At 44.3% G+C, this 21034-nt stretch overlaps 2 protein-coding genes across 3 annotated transcripts; one reads left to right on the forward strand and one right to left on the reverse strand.

Moving 5' to 3' along the window:
• The first annotated feature begins 7 nt into the window (after positions 1–7).
• LOC136443417 (uncharacterized) lies at positions 8–5181 on the forward strand. 2 transcript variants are annotated; one of them, XM_066440642.1, is made up of 7 exons: positions 8–141; positions 783–947; positions 1679–1844; positions 2179–2326; positions 3070–3190; positions 3654–3784; positions 4220–5181. In XM_066440642.1, exons 2-7 carry the CDS (start codon positions 807–809, stop codon positions 4917–4919), a joined length of 1407 nt encoding a protein of 468 aa, XP_066296739.1. In that variant the 5' UTR covers positions 8–141; positions 783–806; the 3' UTR covers positions 4920–5181. The 2 variants fall into 2 exon arrangements, with proteins under 2 accessions (XP_066296739.1, XP_066296738.1); XM_066440641.1 differs by having other exon boundaries at positions 10–947.
• A 91-nt stretch (positions 5182–5272) lies between these two features.
• LOC136443416 (cationic amino acid transporter 4-like) lies at positions 5273–19136 on the reverse strand. The gene is made up of 14 exons (XM_066440640.1): positions 18933–19136; positions 15536–16057; positions 15040–15187; positions 14529–14667; positions 14034–14163; positions 13453–13600; positions 12866–13076; positions 11860–12007; positions 11170–11330; positions 10221–10477; positions 9704–9822; positions 9147–9255; positions 6776–6919; positions 5273–6236 (listed from the first exon to the last, which is right to left on the reverse strand). The coding sequence occupies exons 2-14, from the start codon at positions 15710–15712 to the stop codon at positions 5986–5988; spliced, it is 2142 nt and encodes a 713-aa protein (XP_066296737.1). The 5' UTR covers positions 15713–16057; positions 18933–19136; the 3' UTR covers positions 5273–5985.
• Between the last annotated feature and the right edge of the window lie 1898 nt (positions 19137–21034).

A 21034-nucleotide genomic window follows, 5' to 3' on the forward strand; every position in this document is an offset into this window, starting at 1 on the left:
TCGTCCCGTGTAAACATAGTTGACCCTTGACCTGTTTGAAGAGATTTGTAAGCCTCTTCACAACTGACAACAGTCCGTTTTGAAGCCTTTTCGTGAAGAAGACGAAATGGAGCTGATCTAGAAATATCTCTCAAGTTACAGGTAAGCTTTAGTTTGCAACAAGTGCTCAATAATATCTCCTTTATTGGTAATTATGAAGCATATTCGTCGGAGATCGTCGGAGTTCTAGAATAATTTGTTCTTTGTGAAATCACAGCCATTGCGAACAAAGACCTGACCCTAGAGTCGTATCCGTGGTAACTGCTTACGATTGTCAACATTACCTGCAGACTGACCTTACGTTATCCGATAGGTGACCTACAGGTGTGAAAATAACACCTGGTCTCACCTGCGGCCCACGACCCACTTCCAAATAAGGGCATGCAGGGGCGAGTGTTTACCAACTGCCGTGGAGGCACGATTCAAACATAAACAGCTACAGCCGTGACGGTGCGTCGCTATAAAAACGGCTGTCGTTGGCTTTAATTCCTCATTTTCATCAGTCGACTGACTGAAGAGCATCAGTGTTGCTCCGTTTAAGTCGCAAGAAATCAAAAGTTCCTTGAAGTTCCCAAATCAGGCAGGTGGCAGTTTGGATCCGCTCAGGTGTATCGAAATATTGAAAGGCTGAGGCGGAAGTACAGTTCCCTTTGATAGTGCGTCGACGACAGTGCGGTTATTTTACATTATTGAGGACTTAGACCACATCGATGGCAACAACCAGTACCCGACTCCCCCTCCAGAACTGCCAGGCTTCCCGTACGGACATGGCTGACAGGACCGACTCCGTCAAGCCGGCTGCAGCGGGCGGCAAACGCGCCCAGCCCTGCGTCTTCGAGGTCAACTTCGCCGGAGACAACAAGGAGAACAAGAGCAGTAAGAGGGACCTACAAGGTGCCTTTCGACAGGTAAATGGAAAAAATAAGATGATTTGCTAACAATCTCTATAGCTAGACTTTACATTTGTTCCACCGTGATAACTGTATATATTGTGAGCAATTTACACGTCAGAAATTAGCAGACGACGTCTTACGATTGCACCGTTATCTGTCGCCCACCGAAGATTCCTTTCCCTTATCATGTTTGTAATACAATTGCAAACTCTAAGTAGAAAAGATTAAGCAAAACCAATGATATGTCTCTGCTGTTTGCAGTGTTTCCTTCCCTTTCTTTTTAGTTCTCTCACTTGGATTTTTCATTTCCAGTTGAGTATAATAGTAGGCACCAAAAAAGTCTAACTTATTCAAGCCCCTACCATACAGTCGACGATCTTCGGCCGTATTTGTTCATCGCCAGAAGGTTGCCGAATTTAAGATATGCCAAAGGCTAGGGTAGAGCGTATTTTTAGCCTGAAAGTCTAACCCACCAGTGGAAGAGGTTCGGGTACCCGTGTATTACTGCCGAAAATTATGTAAATTAGAGCTCGCATATTCCCCGGCTGATAGATTTTTCTACTCTCCAAGCAGAGGTCGAATGGGCAGATCGTCACCGTTTTATCATTCAGAATGGGCTAGCTACAAAAAAAAGGCATATGATAAAACGGTGACATCAATTTGAATTTTTCTTGGACTTGATAAATATCAAAGAAACTGAACCTCGATACTCATTTGACACTTGACATTATTACTATTTTGTTTAGTACAAGAAACGCCGTCAAACCGAGCTGAAGACACAACAGCTGATGAAGGAGCGAGAGCTGCAGGCCAGGGCCGATCCCGGCCGCATGGAGGCGCTGCGGCACAAGTTTCTAGAAACGGCCAAGAAGTACTACGGCGTGCCCTACGCCAAAAAGTACCACCATCCAGGTATGAAAACGTGTCCCCTTTCGCTTATATTCTACTGTTAAGTCAAAATGACCTTTAGATTATATACAGAGGTCTTCAGAAGTAATGGTAGAAAAAGAGCGCTAGATTCACAGTACTGAAACAGCTAAGAAAAACTACTAAAGCCAAAAAAGTACGTGGCAAACTTCATGTTTTACTTTTATTTTGTTCTACCATAAAGTTAAACTGCCCATTCAAACATCCTTTGAATATCGGGAGGAAAATAGATTTAGGGCGTCTTGATATTAAGACAAAAATAGAAATAACAGATGCGTTGTCACAGTTCGTTTTCCCATGTACCTCTTTCTCCTTACAGATAGCCCTGATTACGGCTCCCCCCTGTTCCTGGACTGTTGTGGACTGGTCCGCCGGGTGCTCCGCGAGCTGAAGGAAGAGTTCGGCTTCACGATCGGACCGTGGAACCAGGCGTACATGTTCGACACGCTACCCAACGTCGTGGAAAGGTGGGGCTGCTTTTGATCACTCTAGATCTCCAAGCAGAAGTGGCATCGGTGTGGCGCAACGGTTTAATAGAGCTTTGGACTCAGAACCAATATGTACTCACCATGCCCTGACGTTGTGCCCTTGGGAAAGGCACTTTACACGACCTTCCCTGGCGGTGGAGTGACGCCCACCGAGCCACTTTGGCTAATCTGTCAAAATGTGTGCCCAAAACTCACTACGGATTTAGTGCGCCAATGTGCCAACAACTGTACGTTGACATCCACCAAGAGCCGTTAATTTTTTTTCCCAGCAGAGGTTCGGCCAGAACAACATGTACAGCGTGACCTTGGTAAATGTGCTATGATTTAAGAGGCATTCCTGTGTTTAGTTATAGATGTTTGAAAAGTACGCGTACGACTGCTTTTGATGATGTTTCTTAGGTCTGACCACGTTCTTCGTACGCAAGGTTTGCAACAGCTAGCGCTAGCATATCTAGATTGAGGAAATTCTTGAAACAGTCAGTGGACATGCTCTGCAAAATTCATTGTCTTTGTTACGCCATAGCCTTGCTGGAAATTTTCGATTGTGACCTCCCTTTGTTAAGTCTTCGAAAAATTAAGAAACCTTCTATCACACGTACATTCCAGAACAAGTGTCATTCGGAATAATTTCGGCTATTGTGAAATGTTTTATTCGAGAACAGTATTGTGTATAGTGATCGCTGTTTGGATTTCCTTAACAACGTCAAATCCTTGTTTTCCAGGGAAGAGAACATGCGTCCCGGTGACCTGGTGTTCGTGTCGGGGATCTACTACAACCCAAAGTCAAAGAAACAGCGGCACAACATGGTTCACGTGGAGATCTGGGCAGGGGAGGGGAAAAAGGTAAATCACTAATGTCAAGCTCAACTTGGAGAGAGACAGTGTAAAGTTTAATTTTCTACGTATTCTCGTGAACGTTCGTACTAAACAATCCTCACCAGGTTCAGTGGTCCCCACATGCTTTCCAAGTAGAGGTCGAAAAGGGCATCGTTGCGGTTACCTTCTTCTGATTGCCTCGCTTTCCGACAGCCAAAGCTACACTGGGCAACCAGAATTGGACAACGTTCTCTCCATCTAACCTCTGCTTGGAGAGTAGGCTCCACTCACAAGCTTAAGCCATTTATTTGTCGGCCGAAAAAAATGGCCAAAGACGGTGAGTGGTATTTAATTTGTCGTGAGAACACTGACCAGTGACATTCACTGGTCGGCTGAACACCGTTAGTTAGTTTGGCCACCTCTTATCATGTTTCAACAAACAAACAAAGAAGTGGAGTTCATCCTACTGACTCCCTCATCCGTCCTGTAGGTGGTCGGAGCCCGCTGGCAGCGCGGGAAGGTGCAGATGTTCGACTCCTACAGGTTCCAGTCCAAGTCCTACCACAGCATGCAGTACCACTTCCGGTCCATAGACACATGGCTACTAGGAATTTGTAAAAGGTGAGCTGAGAAGCATCTTTGCCTTTTTTACTGAGCGTGCACACTTTCAATCCTTTTACACCGGGGTCATTTAAATCTATACATGACTGTACAAATGCCAACAACAACAAAAAGTAAGTTGTAGGCGCACCAACTACCTTCTAAGAAGTCTTCACTCTAACCAAAGAAGAAGAAACCAATGAAGAAACTGTTACACGTTTTATCAACAGGGAATCGTTGCAGAATCGAACTTGTTACTGTATAAAAATGCCAGGAGCAGCACACAGAGTTGCCTAATATTTATTTTCCACGGCTAGATTGTGTTCGGTGTGCATGCAAGGTTGATTTGCATGCCCAGAAGACTGGTCAAACCGACTGATTCATTGAGATACAGATGGTGTGAAGTCAACATTCAAATCATTTTCAAATCTTCAATGTCATATTTCTCAATTTCAGCTACTGCCCTGACCACCCCTGGACCCGGTCGTCCTTCGTGCCGACCCAGCGCTCCGTGTTCGCAGCGGAGGAACCCGCCCAGCAGGACCAGGAGGCGGGGGACGGGGACGACCACACCCAGCTCCACGGTAACCAGGGCAACCAGGGGGAGGCTGCCGTCGATGACGTCACTATCAGCGTCGCTCAGGATCATGAGACCTCCTCTGACGTAACCGCGCCTGTCGCCGGAGATGCTGGCCCCGAGGGCAACGCGATATTTCGTGTGTCGTCTACCAGCGTAACTGCAGCGCCAAGCATTGCCACGTCTTCAAATATAGAAACCTCGGAAGAGACAACTCTGCCTTCTTCCAAGGCTGATGCTGCAGAGGAAACGTCTACAAACGCTGGTGCATCTTCTGAAGATCTCGTTGAAGACGTGGCACTCGATTATTCATCAAATGACTTCTCGCTAAACAACCAAAACAAAAAAGTCGAACAGAAAGGTAATGGTGACGCTGTTTTCAGTGGTGACGACGAGCCAAAAGCCGAAATAACCGAAGAGAAACAGGAACTGCCGAACGGCGATCCTCACATCTCAGAAAAAGAGACAGACATTGATGAGTGTGACCAGAAAGGCGCAGGTCCGGAAAGCTTACCATATCGAGTATTGGGGCTGCTGCGAGCAGCTTTGAATAATGTGTTAAGGCTTGTGTACGGCTGAGGTATTTAGAAGTGTTGTTTTATATCTCAATCTAGCATTTTGTATAAGAGTGTGGAGTATTGGATTGTATTTTTATACTTTTACATTTTCAAACAAGATTGCTCTTGTGCACTTATGGTGAAATATGTATGCGAAAGCTAGAACCGAATATGAAGAAATTGTCATCTTTATTCAACACTCGTGTTGTGATATTAACGTGGAGAACAGCACATTTTACAAGATAGCTTTGATTATCTGTTGTGTGAATATGGTAAAAATGAACTATTTTGCTCGTGTATTTTACTCGAATATCATTGTAGTTGTTGGATTTTAGGGGCTGGTCCCTTTGTAGTTATGCATCAGTCTCACAACTGTCTCTTTCCCAACTTTATTGAACAATGAACAAAACATACAGAAGTCGTCCTGTTCTTATTACAGTATATACAATCTGATAAATCAGGTTCAAGATAAAAGTACGGCGTCCTTACGGTATTGGTTCCCTCCCACAAGACGTTTTCAGTCTTTTCTCCTTCGGCCTTTGCGAATTTGATATAATTTTCCACTTCAAGGTTTTATGAAGCAATGCATGTGGAGTTAGACACATCGGCCCTTATTCAAGAGGACACTTCTCCACAGCAACGTCAATGTAATGTTTGCGTCAAAATTTACAGACGTTCAAAGTCACCCACATAGACGCATTTTCATTTAAATAACCCTTCCAGATAAGTTTAAGTAGCGTGAAATCAGTTGAAATATTAGTGCCTCGTATCAGATCTACAAGAATTTACTTGTAGATCTTATTTAAAATTACTTAAAAACAAATGGGTCTTAGATGGATTGCATAGTAAATGTTACCCAAAGGGTAAAATCGAATATTTACATAGCCTCCATAGCAGGCTCTCTGTGCCTTTTTTTGGATTATAACACACTTTTTGCTCATGACTTCTTTTTGTACTTGGTCGTTTGTGCAGCCAGTCCGTAACCGTATTATAAGCCAATAAAAGGCCCAGAGAGCCTGTTATGGAGGCTAGTAGATTGTAACACGTAACTACAGCGATTTCTTTGGCTATGTGACGTCACAGTGTCGTCATCTCCGAGACCCTACTCTAAGTATACTATGATCATCCGATGAAGGTTCTCTCTCCACCTCGCTCCCATCGGAATCCTCCGACCTGATCGGTCTACTGCTCTTCCTGGGCCGGGCCGTCTCCGTGGGCTCACTGTCGTACATGCCCGGCGGTGGGGACCGGGTGCCGTACGTTGATAGCGGGAAATCCGAGTCGGAACCGCCCGGAATGAGGCTGTCCTCCTCTCCTACCTGACGACGATCGTCGATAACTAAGGAAAAGAAAATTATTAGTTAGTTAAATTCCTCCCACACCATAAGGTCCATAAGGTGTATTGGGCGGTGCCCATCTCATTTTCATGGCCCTGGGCCACACTGTGGTGCAATCACTGCAGCAGGGGGCTAGTCCACTGGCAGTGGAGTGTGTTTAACTTCCATACTGTTTCAGAAGTATGTACCGTTTTTATAAAGTCATTGGTATGATTAAGATGAATTGAGTCTCTGACACCCTAAAGTGGGACAGCTAACGAACTGAGTGCTGTGGAGGCCTTAGATCAGTGAAAACATACAAGATAGCTCGTTTTCCATTAGCCGTTTTACGGTATGTTCCTCCAATTTTCGGCAGATTCATGATGTAAATGCAGCACAATAAGATGGTTTCAAGCAATTTTGAAATTTTAGGAAACTTTGGTAAATTCTATAACAGTCATAAACTTTACTACGTTTTTGCGACCTTGAAAAGAAGGAAAAATCTTATAAGACAATAAGCTGATATAAAATTTGTGATGCAAGTAGGGTATAGTGGCCTTACATGACGGTGGTTGGCTGACCCTGATGACGTCACTCCTCTTGTACATCTTCCGTTTGGGCACGATGAGGTAGGGATGCTGCGGTCCGGGGTCAGGACCCTGGGCACGGCTGTACCGGATTCCGTACGAGAAGTAGATCAGGAAACCTGAAGAAACGGAGACGGGATGATGAAAAGTTTTTTTTTTTTATTACATAGAAATCTTAATTGACACAACAAAAGTACAGCGACTTCCGTAAGGTCTTCTACAACTAAACATGCAAACAACAACAATGGGATACAAAATAATTCACCTTAGTAAAAGTATAACAAGTATATGAATACTTTAACATGTCGAGTTTAAACTATCACTTACACTACTAGTTCTAAGATCTAAACATTCTCTGATATATTTACCTATTTGTACACAGTAAGGGTTGTCTCCTTCTAGAATGTATTTGAACCGCGCTCAAAGCCCAGTTCTTTATATCAACGACACCATATGAACAAAAATCATCATACAAAACAAGTAACAGAATACAAAACATAGCATACAACAGACGAACGGTACATGTATCTCGGCAAACAAGTGATGAGCTTAATCCTGTGTCTTGTGTGTTAACGAGTCTCTATAATCAGAGTGTTCCGGATGGTGAACAGTTGGTACATGTAATAATAATACTGGTTTTTATTCACATTCAAAAACAGTGACAGGGTGGCAGGGTCCCATGTAGGGACCCTGAATTGGTCTGTCAACTTTACACATTTAAAACATTTTTAAAAATACATTATTGCACACTGTTGACAGCACATACATTATTACAATTAAAAAATTTCTTCCACTAACTTCACGAATTAAAAGTTACACACATTCGTAGTGTATCGAACTAAGCTCGTGGCAGCCGGTCAGATTTTACAGTTCGTTAAGGCTTGTTGTCCTTGTTCAGCAGTCTTACGATGTATGGTATACTACTGTTTCTAAATCTTTCAGTTCTAGTTCTGACTGTGTCGAGTTCGTTACAATGTCTTGTGTGGCGGTTACTAATCTGTCCTCTGGATTGAGGGAGCAGACCTCTCAAGGACGTGTTGTTCAGCAGTTTTCTCCCAAAGCGGAGGCACAGTTGTTCCCGCCTCGTATCCAATCGTTGCAGTCCAAGCTGTGTACAGGCGTCGGCGTAGTTAGAGTACCTGCTGCCCCCCAAGATGATCTTACATGCCCTCCTTTGGATGGATTCCAGCTGCGATGACTGCTTGTTTGTTAGTCCAGGACTCCAAACTGGGGCCGCGTATTCGAGCACTGGCCTAACGTACGTTGTAAACACTGCAGCCAAGTCGACGGCCGGTAGGTTGAACTGTTTTAAGCGCCTTAGGAGGAAAAGACGCTTACTGCCTTGTTTTGTCATGTGGCTAACTTGAGTGTTCCATTTAAGGTCTGACTGTAACCATATCCCCAGCAGTTTGGCGATATTCACTGTCTGAAGTGTGTGGCCATCAATCTGCAAGGGCGGCAGAGGTAGAGGGATCCTGGTGAAATAAAAGTGCATCACTTTGCATTTTTTTGGATGGAGTTTCATGTTGCTTTCTTTTGTCCAAAGTTCCAGGTCGGTAAGGTCGTGTTGTAGTGATGACTGGACACTTAGTAGTCTTGTCTCGATGATGTTAAGGTCGTCAACAAACTTCCAGTGACACGATGTTGTATTCTGTGCCGCACTGTTTATAGCTGCAATGAAGACGATTGGTGCAAGTACTGTTCCTTGGGGTAGACCACATGTTAAGACTTCCCATTCCGAGAGTGATCCTTGGTAAAGCACACGTTGTCTTCTCCCGGACAGGAAGTCGCACAACCACGGTACGAGTGCTGGTCTGCATCCAAGGTCTAACAGCCTTGTTACTGCAATAGTATGGTCGACGCGGTCAAATGCTTTTGAGTAGTCTGTAAGGACGAGACTACTCACTGTGCCGGCGCGGTCCGAGTTCTTGTTGAGCAGGTGTGTGATGTCTACCAAGCATTGTGTGGTTGACCGCCCAGGAAGTCCCCCAAACTGCTTAGCGTCTATGTTGGGAGCGATGTCAGCTAAGCCTCAAGCGTCAAACCTCTGCACGTACAACAACCCAACACACTTATCGAGAAGAGTAGATGTGATCATGTGTGATTGGTAATAAGAAGCGAGCCGTAGCTAAGCTGCATTGCACTATAAGGCCATGTTGATTTGATTATATGGATGCCACCCGCGCGCGCGCGCATCAATTTTCGTCAGTTAACCAAAAAACAACGTTTTCGGCCATACTGTAAATCATAAAAATCAGCTGCAAAATAAGAAAATACATAGCTGTAGATTCTATCTCGGCATTTCCCTACTCCACCTGATTAGATATTACAAAACGGGATCCTCACCGATGATCATCCAGATGCCGAATCGGACCCACGTCATGGGCTGCAGCGCGACCATCAGGTAGATGTTACAGAACATGGAGATGGCGGGAAACAGCGGGACGAACGGGACCTACGGAATAACATTAACGACAACGAACATCAACACTTCGCATAAACATTATTGTTCTCTACTACTGGATATATAATATCTATATATACACATGCATATGCCATAGGTGTGGATTCTACCAAAAGTATGTTTTAGGAAATATGCTCCGCTCCCCACCGCATGGGTAGCGGACTAAAGCTAAGAAGGCTATAGGAAATAGGCCAGTGGCCAAGAGTGAAAAATAAAATAACTCAGTCTTGTGCATGGTATACCCTTTAGGTAAAATACAACAGTTCAACAGTATATACGTATGAATACAAAATGTGAGGGTTAGCTATAGCAGATAAACACATAACTGTTTTTTCAAACATTGTTTCAATTGCCTAGAACGGACTAGAATTGCCCACTACCGAGCATATACATGTCAATTTGTTGAAGTGGAATAGTGACTTGTAATATAAGTGCTCACCTTAAAAGTCATGATGTTCCTGTTCTGTTGATGAGCTCCGATGACGATGAGCGACAGGAGGAAGCCCACAGAGAACACGGTCACTCCCGAGATCGCCCACCACTTACTCTGGCCAAGGGCTGGAGTCATCGGATAGAAAGAAAGTTCAACATTATGTAGAACTCACAATCTAAGCAAAACGTGCAAAAAGAAAATTTAGAACACTCTGTATTCAGTTCAATAAACATTTTGTACATAAGAACTTAGAATACAGTCCAGGGTACCGAAAGTGGACAATTGTTCAACACAAAAGATGGCAATCATTTTACACAAGAAAGTACGGTTACGAGTGTTTGCGCTCTCATTTATCTATTGTTTACTATGCGTATCTTCGGTGTGAAAATGGTTAAGGACATGTGGCTATCCACTTACTGACTGGGCGTCATCTTATGATTTACACGTGATACGAGATACATTTCATATATCAATCAAATACAAACTACAAGAAGGTTCTAGTATGTACTTGAAAACCACATACCGTCGACGCCGTAGAACAGCACGATCGCCAGCCCGACCTGAAACATGGCCATGATGAGGACGGCGGTGGTGACGGCGTGCCCGGGCTCGTACCGGTTCAGGAACCCCAGGAACGAGAAGGAGTCCTTCAGCCGGCCGGGCTTCTGCTTCTTCCGGCGTGCGCGAGCCTTGGTGGCCTCCTCGCTGTCCTCCAGCCGCTCGAACCACGGCGGGATCATCTCCAGACCAGCCACCTCGTGAGGGAAGTGCGACTGGTATCTGTGGGAGAGGGGGGGGGGGTCGCTTTAGTCGTTGCAGTCCACACATTTTTTTCTTTTAACGAACTCGTTCAGTGCAAGGCCGCAGGGGGGCACTCATCAAAGCACTGAACTAATTCTTACTGTAGCAGCATCTCTTCGCCCTAGGTCAGAAACATCAATGCTCGAGACAAGCATGACTTCACTGACCCATTAGGAGAAGCAGGGGTTACGAAGGCTGCTCAGGAAATTCCCTACCCCATTTAGGCTGGCACGTTTTGGTCCACTCACACCGGGGCATGCCCCTACTCTTTTTCGAAAGATGTGGTGGGTTCTTTTACCTAATACCAATCGCCGGCAAAAAGATGTAACGTTATTAGAAGGAATATGATAAAGAATGTCAATAGTTACAGCAAACGAAGTATTGAGAAAATGGTGAAGAGGCGGCATAGACTGATGTGAGCAGCACATAACAACAAAACAGACTGTTCGCCATATAGCCTACGTTTCACCGATATGTCTTTATCATCATCTTTATATCTTTGTATGCATGTACATTATGCATACATAGGAGGGAAGGGGGAGAAGACAAAAAGAGAGACAGAAAGACAGACAGACAGGTAGACAGACTACTCTCCAAGCCGAACTTCTGCTTGGAGAGTAAAACACCACAACTTTCTATCGTTCGTTCTGGAGTCTGAACAGCTTTGATACCTTGTGACGATGAGACTTGCAGAGACAACCGTGTACGCTAGGAGCGTTCCTATGGACATGAACTCCACTAGCGAGCGTAGGTTGAACAGCAGGGTTGTGATGGCTCCCAGAATGCCGAACACGATAGTGGCGAGTACCGGGGACCGCGTTCTCTCGTTAATCTGTGTAAATATAGAAATATTCAACGTTTCAAACACATTCTCTTTCCACTGAACTCTCAAATAAAAGCATACAAAACTCAATCAAAAATTTCGCTTTCAAGACGCTGATCTTTTGGTGACGAGCATCTCGATATTTTGAATGCCTGATGCTGTAATGTAGCAGAATACGCCATACGTTGTACCTTCTACCAAATGCTGTACGATAAAGTTAACTGTATGAAATCGCTAAAAGACGTGGATAGTAGACTACGCATATACATTTTACCCTAACTCTATTATCTCTTTGCAAAAGACTGCATTTACTGCAAAGTCCCTCAAAATAAATGACTTTAACAGCTTACAAGAATGATATTTAGCCTAGTCAATGAGGCCTTCTGTTTCCTTTCTAACCACCTCGGTTCAACAAGCATATTAGAAAACTAAACGATCCAAGTACATATATTTTGTCAAAGTCACAGATCTACTTTGTGGATCGGCAGAACAAAGAATTTCGTAGCAGCTTGTGTCGGTACAATGAATGAAAGCTTACCTTTGCGAATGAGTGGTAGAACAGTCCGTCCGATGCCAGGGCGTACACACACCGCGGCATGGCGAACAGTGACGTCACCAGTGACGCAGACATGGCGCAAAGAGCCCCCACCGCGATAATGTTACCCGCCCAACCCCAGCCGCGCATCCTGAAACAGGGAGGAGAAATTGACTGAATGTTTACCTATCATACACCTTTCTCACGCGGCGGACATGATAGAATGAAGACGAGGCCAATGAGGCAAAGAAGCAAAAATAATGTACAGATTTAGTTTTCCTCCTAAATCACATTAAGTTTTAAAATATGATATCCAAGTATCAATATTACAACTAATGCAATGTACAAAAAAGATGCAGCAATTTAGAGCTTCGTTGACCGATCCCATAGTCTCCGCCCTTCTCTGTCAGAGCGTAGAAATGCAAAATAAAAACATAGAAATGCAAATATTTGACGGTCATGCAGCCACTTCCTCATTGGTCGATTCTCTAATTATCAGGTAATCATTGGCTAAACTGGTAATTGTGATTGACAGTTAGGATCGGTCTAATGTTTGCCACAAGGGCCTCGTTTTCATTCTATCATGGCCGCCGCGTGAGAAAGGTCTATTGCTGTGATTTGAATCATGATAGTAAATTGCTTTTATATTTCTTTATAGGCCTTATGTAGAATTTGAGATATACAGTGCTATTTTCCAGAAACGCGTAGAACTAGTACAGAAATACAAAGGGTGACTTTTATCTCAAATTATGCATGCGGGTAGACTGAGTTAAATGCAAACAAGACTAATGAAGTAATCTTAAAGCTATATACAGGAATGTACTCGGTAACTTTGAGATATTAGCAATAAATGCTATCTGTCAGAAAATATCATTTTAGATTAGCGTCCCAACTGCTACATATTGCAGAAGCAATAGATTTCATTTTGCATAATTACCAACTAAATTGTTCTTATATTGCCATAGAACGCAATGTATGTTTCATCATTAGAACAAGGTTATCGACTTACTTGAAAGCTTCAGGTAGCGCAGACTTGGGGCTGATTTTCGTCCATGGCACCATCAGTGTGAGAGCTCCTGACACTCCCGTGTACGCAAATATCGCGAGAAACAGCGAGACACAGATGGCTACAGGGATGCCCCGCGCGGGATCCTGAGCCTCCTCGGCCACGTTTCCGACCACGTCAAACCCGACGAACGCGAAGAAGCACGAAGACGCAGCTGTAATGGTAAAAGGGTAACAGATGTATTGATGTTAACTGTTGGCATGCTATATCAATTGGCATTGTTGCAGCTTTGACAAAGATGTGCAATGATATAACGCCATCGAAACCAGCTGTTCTTGAGTTATCTTGTTCACCAACAGACAAACACGCATACAATAGCTACTGAAAATATAACCTAATATGACATTTCATGGAGGAAACAATGTACAAGTGGCAGCTATGTACATGATCTTTAAACAGGCAATTATTCTCCCTACTGTATAGTAGCCGGCGTAGCCTGGCCAGTAATACATAAGCTCCAAACTTTCATGGCAAAGTATACTAGTGCTTGACGTAGTCAGTCTGGTAGAAACTACCCGTATACCACTCACCCTTAATGACGCTCTGCCAGCCGTTGGGCACGAACCCTCCGTGGTCCATCCAGTTGCGCAGGTCAACCAGGAACAGCCCCGAGCAGATGATGAAGGCCACCACCAGCAAGTTCACCAGGGTCAGGATGGTGTTCAGGTGGGCGGACACCTGTACACAATTTTGTAATGGTTAGAAGCACTTTACTTAGACTTCTGTCTAGACGTAGATACAAAGTTGCCGCCCGTTGATGAAGGCTTCCACCGCCATATTTGCTAAGGTCAAGTAGGCATAGTGTTTAGATGGGCAAAACCTGCAGGAAGTTTTGTAAGACTAAGAAACCCTTTGGTTGATTAAGAAAGTCGGTGGACTTGTTAACAGGTAACTTTACTAGGCGGGTGTTTGTTCGCGCGTTAGTTTATTGATGAGTAGGTAGGTTGGTTTGGTTGAGTGATGGGGATGCAACACAAGGGATTTTGGCAGACTCATAGATAAAACAAATATGACTCTATATCTAATACTAAACTTTTGTCATTTGCAATTGAGTACTCCGAATGCATAATGACTGAAACAAAACCCCCTACCCCCTGACATTGATACGTACCTGCGCCCCGAACGCTATAAACACCATGACGAACAGCATGAGTCCGCAGGCGACCAGGTCCGGACTGTCGGCGAACGGCTGCACGTCCCCCATATTCATGTTGGTGTTGGTCCAGTTCGAGATCTGGTAGCTGGCCAGATTAGAGAAGCAATATATGAGAGAATGTACAATTCCACCCTCAACAGGAAAGGGGGTCTACGCGTTCAACTTTCAGGCACTTGGGATAACCCCCAAAACAGGAACTAATTGAGTCATTGTCATACAACTTTGTCTTGACTTACTATTCTATTGAACCATTGTCTTCACTTCATTCATATGTCTATTCAGAGTTTTGGTTTAAAACCTGGTTCTACCATATCTTTCCCTGTATTCACTGACGGAAGATAGCGGATGCTGTCTGAAACGTCTGACTGTTTCAAAATCTTATCCAGTTGCTTGAGTAACTATTTTTGGTGTATCTTATTACATCAGGATGTCTAGTCTTCATCAACTTACCCGGCCAGGTAGTCCACGTACCCGCTCCAGGCTCGCGCTACTGCGGCTGCGCCGATGACGTACTCCAGGATCATGTTCCACGCGATGACGAACGCCAGGAGCTCTCCTACGGTGACGTAGGTGTACACGTACGCAGAACCTGTGTGAGGGGGGGGTGGGTACGTTAGGTTAGCTGGGACGATTATACACATTGCCAATCGCTGTACGTTCACGTTTGGTGATTGCTCATTCAAAAAGAAGATTTCATATTAGTACAGATGATCAAAAACTTCGGTCAGGTTTTTTCTGGGTGTGTTACAATACATTTATGCCGATAAAGACAAAGTTAGGCATGCTTTTGGCATCCTCGCACCAAACACAGGGTGCGTGGCACTTCTAGGGTTAGACTCCTTGCATCGAACTCAGCGTAATTGACATTTATAGCCTGGGTTAAACCATTAAAGACTCGGCTCCTTTAGGAATCCTGAAACCAAACAACTAATAAATGACACTTTTAAGGTTAAAGACTCGCCTGCTTTAGGAATCCTGGCGCCGAACTCGGCGTAACACAGTCCAGACAGCAACGCGACCACTCCGGCCAGCAGGAAGGCGGCCACGATGCCCGGACCCACGATGTCGTGCGCTACGGTTCCCGTCAACACGTACAGACCCGCCCCCACCTGGAAACGGATGAGATCATTGAATTCAGTTGCCATCTATGTACAATCAAATAACTGGTCACTGCATCTGGTCATCCAATTGTAACTAACTGTGAGACTAGGCTTACACATGCGTTTTTAGTCGACTTGGAGTCGACTCAGGACTGTGCAAGGAGAACAACGGTTACCCTAGTTCACTCAAGTAGCGTTTCCAGTAGGAGAACTACACTTGAACAGCCCAAAGCTCCTCACACACAGCCCTGAGTCGACTCCAAAAACTGATGTATAAATCGGGCCTAAGTGTTGTTTTGTTATGTTTTATAACCGGATAATCTAATGATTAAGAAGAGCATTGTTAAACCTCCTCACCATAGATCCCAGGGACAGCAGTGTGAGTTCCAGGGTGGACAGGCACCGTCTGAGTGGCGTAGACAGAGCGTCCAGGCCCATATTCTTAGTCCGGACCAGCTTAGAACACAGCGCGCTGCACAGCAGGCTGGAGCCGCGCGCGTCCGAGGCACCGGAGTTCACAGACCGCGACGACATGTTGACGTGTCTCCTAGCGTATCTTTTTTAGCAGTTTGCTTCGCTCATTCGTCCTCTGTTGATTCTTCTCCTCCTGTTTTTTTTCTTAGCGGTTTGCTTCGCTCATTTGTTTCCTATTGATTTTTCTCCTCGCGTATCCTTCTTAGCGGTTTGCTTCGCTCCTTCGTCCTCTGTTGATTTTTTCTCCTCGCGTATCCGAGTTTCTTAGTGGTTTGCTGCGCTCATTCGTCCTCTGTTGATTTTTTTTATCCTCGCGTGTCTTTCTTAGCGGTTTGCTTCGCTCATTTGTTCCCTTGCGTTTCTGTTTGCCTCTGGCCAGGCTGCCATTAATTCTTCACTGACAATCTGTGAATGGAAAGGAATGAATGAATGAATGAATGAATGAGCAATAGGTATAATGACATGCAGTTATGCTGCTTTAGCTTGCCAATTATTGAACCCTGAAAGACCGGATGCGGGCTACATATTAGTGGGATTCTAGAGCAAAATCATGTCAAAGGGAAAATGTACCAGGTCTATTTTTGTCCTCGTTACAGTACCTTCTTGGTGAAAGTGAAACGATTTTACACATTATAAGGAAAAAGTCATATGACAGCGCCAAAAATTGTAGAGAACATAAGAAACTGAGAAAATAAGAGATAGATACGTCAGTATCCTGACTAAATCGCACTCCTAGAGGCCGGCTCGAAGGATACGGTGTGGGTCAATAACCTCCGCCCGAGAGCTCGAGTAAACACAGGCTAGATACTTCAGTATTTACACTTTCATCCCCCAAAACCCGTCATTGTCCGCCCCATGTTTACAGCAGGTGGACCGTACACTTCGGTGGGTCGTCACTAATCTCCAAGCAGATGTAAGGACCGGATCAGTGTGTTTTCTGGTATTTTATTTTCGTCTATCAACAGGGCCCGGGTTTTTAGATCTTGAAAAATGCGTATAAACTGCCGAAAAAAACACGCGAAAAACATTGAGCTATTCTCTTCGTCTGCTTGAATGTTATGTACCGGTTACCGCTGGTTATATGATCTGTGCTTGTGAGAAGGAATTTCTGACTGTGCCGACAGAAGGAGAACGAACAAATGAACCGTTTGGGGGCATTGATTTTGTGTTCCTGCCGTGTTATGAGGCGGGGCACCATGTAGCTGGGTAACATAGATAAATAGTCTAGTACATGGTCATACTCAGCGAGTTGTAGGGTATACAAAGTTCTACTTACAGTATTCTCGGTAATTTTCAGTAATTCTAAATTCAGTATTCTAGCTGGGTAAGTGGGGCCCATATATCCCCCATATACCATTGTGGAGAGTAATTATGCTATCATAACTATCATGATTATAATAAGGGCAGACGGGCTAGAAACCCCTCCCTGTAGAAAATATAGTACCCTGCTATAGAAACAACAAGAAAATTTGCCGATACATGTATATGTGCCATTAGGCACTACAAATGTCTGAACGAACGAGCTTGTGAGAAGGAATTTCTGACTGCGCAGGCTGAAGAAAAACAAACAAATGAGCTGTTTAGGGGGCATTGAGTTTGTGTTCCTATCGTGCTACGGTAATCTCCAAGCAGGTTTCTGGTGGCAATCCAGTACCCATGAGCCAGACAGTATCCAATAGGCCTATGGGGTACTATTTGTCCCTGTATTGTCTCTAGTATTGCCACTGGTGAAGCTACCTGTAGATTAATACAATGAGGCGATAGGGTACCTTGTAGCTTGGCGAATGGGCCCCCATAAACCACAGATATACCCAAATGTACCATTGTGGAGAGTAATTAAACTACAATAATGATAATAATGATAATTATTGACGGATGATGATAATTGTTATATATACAATGAAATCGATCGTGTTACAAAGAGCTGAGCTGCCGCATGGTATATGGGCGTGACTATTTTAAGACAAATTCTGGTAAAACGTTACTCTCCTAGCAGAGGTTGGTGGAGAAGAGTGTGACATTTTTATCAGATGCCCCGTTTTCTGTCGACACTCTCCGCCAACTACTGACAGAAAACGGGGCATCTGATAAAAAGGTCACAATCTTTTCCACCAACCTCTGCTTGGAGAGAAGCAAAACTTAACCCAGTACATACTGACCCTGACCTCTCACTGTATACACAATGTAGTCTTACTGAATATATTGTTGACGGGACTACAAACACGCCGCATACTAGTTAAAATCGGTTCATATTTGAGAAACAAATCTGATTTTTTTATTCCCACTATAACTGACAAACGAGGAGAAGTTGAGTCTATCTTATGATAGTTAGTTTTATTTTGTATCTGTTTACTGTATTTGTTCAACAGGTTTTGATTTCTTATGACCTTGACTTAGCCCAGTGTGGCAAAAATGTGAAATAATAAACGTATTCATTCGTTCATGTTTGAGATCTTAAAAGTTCAAATTCTGTGTCCTGGATCGTCTTGTCAGTAGTGCTATGGCTTTGTGGTTAAGTCAGTAGTTAGCTAGCTGTTTAGCCCTAGTTGTGTGTCTTTCACAGCCGAACCAATAAATAATGATAAACGCCCCCTAAATCACGCAAGTGTGTACTGTACTGTACTTCAACTCAAGTTTACTCGTTCACCTCTGATGTTGACTCGTACAGCACGTTTTCCGCTTACTCCGCCCCGGTTTCCCAGTAGTCGTGATCTCCAAGCAGAGGTTACCATAATAGGCTCAGGCCTGTTTTGGATGTCCTTTAGGCGTTTTTATCGGGCTTTCTTTTTTTGTCAGATTTTCGTTTGCCCGCCAGTCAAAAAGAAAACCAGACAAAATACAAATCTCAACAGAAACGCCTAAAAAGACGTCCAAAACAAGTCGGAGCGTAACCTCTGCTTGGAGAGTAAGTAGTCGACCCCTGACATTTGCACGCCATTTTCGAAGCATACTATCTGAATTCCTGTGTCTGCATGCATGTGTTTACCCAAACCTCCTTGGTTTACCTTACAGGTTACGGTCACGAAGCATAGAACCCAACCTTGACCAAAAAAATGCACGGCAGATAGAACCATTATAGATACCATCCTGAGCGTAACCGTTCGTGTAAGTGAAGCGTTTGATAGTTATGGATTAAAAAAGAAAGTTCACAAAATCTTGTCGTTTACGACTCTACTCCCGTCTAGGAGACTACTCCAGTCTAGGAGACTATAGTTTGACTATATTTGTCGTCAAAAGACGCCGACTTCCGTGCCCGAATATGTGTTAAGATGACTCTTACCTTAAGTTCGTATTGTCAGATGTCACCGTTGCGAATAAAGTTAGTCCCAGGACGCCTTTTACAGGTGATAATCCCCAGATGTTGCTGTTTGGGTGGTTATTTACCACTGCTGGTGGGAGGGACAGGGTTTTTCAGAGGCGACTGACCGAAAAACCGACCGAACAGGTTGTTCCGCCTGATTTGCATACACATGCAGGTGTCTGTGGGCAGCCCCCGGTTAAATAAAGAGGTACAGGGCCGGGCGCGGGACGACTACTCGCTCCAGCTGTATACAAAGGGGTCGTACCATTCTTAAAGGTTAGGCAGGGGTGTGCAGTTCTTATTCCGTTGTTAAGCCCCTCCTCTCACTGGACCCGCGGCACAAAGCACTCGACGGATTTCATCGACACAAAAAACGAATCTTTGGATGTTTCGTTGCCTTTTTGCAATTGGTCATACTTGTACGTTTTGAATGATATTCCCATTATTAAGTCAAGGGTAACATAGATCCAGCTAAGGACGCAACGACGCCGCCAGCGTGCCGCGGGTCCAGTGAGAGGGGGGGGGGGGGGTATTTTGTATGTTAAAGATAAAGTATCCAAATGAGTTAGTGTATAGAAATCAGATTCCGTCACTTAGACATATATATGGGCAGCACTGCTCACTAGCTATATATGTTAGACTACGATACTCGTACAGAGAAGTGTATGGTTTGTCTCTGTTGTGACCTGTGCCTAGCTCGATCGAGCAAAATGTAAAATAAGCGTCTTCATTCACTCATTTTTTTCCACATACACACATGTGCAGAACAGTCACCAACATTGCCCACCTCCGTTTGAATTGAATTTTGTTTTGTCTATCGTCTCCGTTTGACTGCCACTTGTACCAGACAACAATCGTTCTAAATTCATAGACTTTCTCAACTTCTAACAGAGCCAGTACCAGGCTTGTTAGATAAGTTGTGAATTCGGGCTGAATCTGGGTCGACCAGGATAATTTTTCTTTTAATTTTAGCGCAGTTATCAACAATTTGTTACAAAAATACTGTGACTTTCATCAACCACCGTCTAGCGAGTTTTTGTGAAACTGCAGGAAATGTGACTCTGTCCGCTGAATTTCCGGTGTGGACGTGACCATTCCAAACAGGTGTGCACAAATTTGGATTGGAAGCGAGTCGCGTTGGATTGAACGTGGACGGAGTCAGGTGCAATATGACAACACTACGAAATAACTCAACGCACTGACCGAGAAGAGTGGGGGTGACCTAATATGCTTGGCTATAAACTGACGAGTTGCAGCGGTGCCAAAATGCTATTGAAAAATCATAACGCTTCACCTCAATCATTACGAGTTCGAGCTGCTATACATGCAAGGATATGCACAGTAATAGCTTGGCGTATGTGTCAGTCTATGGTCAACGTTTTGATATCCACTCGTCTATAAAGTATAGCGTTTATATGGGTTGGATTACGGCGATTCCCCATCTAGCCGTTACCTAAATGTTTATCTAAAAGGCAACATGATATGTAGGCCACCATGTCATACTATGAGTACACAACTCTTAACAAAGGACGGGACAAGGTCAGGGCGTATTCTGTTCCGGTTGGCATGGTAACTAGATGCAACAATGGGGTGAGAACGCAGAGGGGAGTGTAGTAGAGATTGGGGAAGGTTCGTCCTTTATTTCTTCAACATTCAAGGGACTTGTCGGTAGCGAGGGAGGAAACAAGTTGACGTTGTCAAGTCCTGCGAAGTTGCCGGATTTGCGCAAGCTTTATCCGGGGCTACACTGCCTCGTGTCGCCAGGTGTCGCTGCTGTTCGAAGATTTTACTGTGGTGGGAAAACAGGCACTGGACGAGTTTGCCTTGCCACAACACCTATATCTCAGATCCAGCTAAGTGCAAGGGCGCAGTCCATCACCAACTGCGGACCAACCAATAACAATGCGTCGCCCTATGTTAGCCCTGTATGCTTGACAAATTGTCTATTGCAAGGAAAATACTGCATATCGTATGTGCTATATATCATATGCTGTATACAAGGATAACGCTCTTAAACGACTTGATGACGATGCACGAGGCCTTGCTGCAGAAACTGCGGCTCCACCGACTGGACTTGGTTG

Source organism: Branchiostoma lanceolatum, chromosome 10 (assembly GCF_035083965.1).
Source record: "Branchiostoma lanceolatum isolate klBraLanc5 chromosome 10, klBraLanc5.hap2, whole genome shotgun sequence".
NCBI classification, from domain to species: domain Eukaryota; kingdom Metazoa; phylum Chordata; class Leptocardii; order Amphioxiformes; family Branchiostomatidae; genus Branchiostoma; species Branchiostoma lanceolatum.

Excerpts from the sequence above, each read along its gene's own strand:
- LOC136443417 (XM_066440641.1), top strand. The coding sequence starts at position 750 with ATGGCAACAACCAGTACCCGACTCCCCCTCCAGAACTGCCAGGCTTCC. Across the intron at positions 948-1,678 it reads TACAAGGTGCCTTTCGACAG|TACAAGAAACGCCGTCAAAC; the intron begins GTAAATGGAAAA and ends TATTTTGTTTAG. Across the intron at positions 1,845-2,178 it reads CAAAAAGTACCACCATCCAG|ATAGCCCTGATTACGGCTCC; the intron begins GTATGAAAACGT and ends TTCTCCTTACAG.
- LOC136443416 (XM_066440640.1), bottom strand. The coding sequence starts at position 15,712 with ATGTCGTCGCGGTCTGTGAACTCCGGTGCCTCGGACGCGCGCGGCTCC. Across the intron at positions 15,188-15,535 it reads TGCTGTCCCTGGGATCTATG|GTGGGGGCGGGTCTGTACGT; the intron begins GTGAGGAGGTTT and ends ATCCGTTTCCAG. Across the intron at positions 13,601-14,033 it reads TTATAGCGTTCGGGGCGCAG|GTGTCCGCCCACCTGAACAC; the intron begins GTACGTATCAAT and ends AATTGTGTACAG.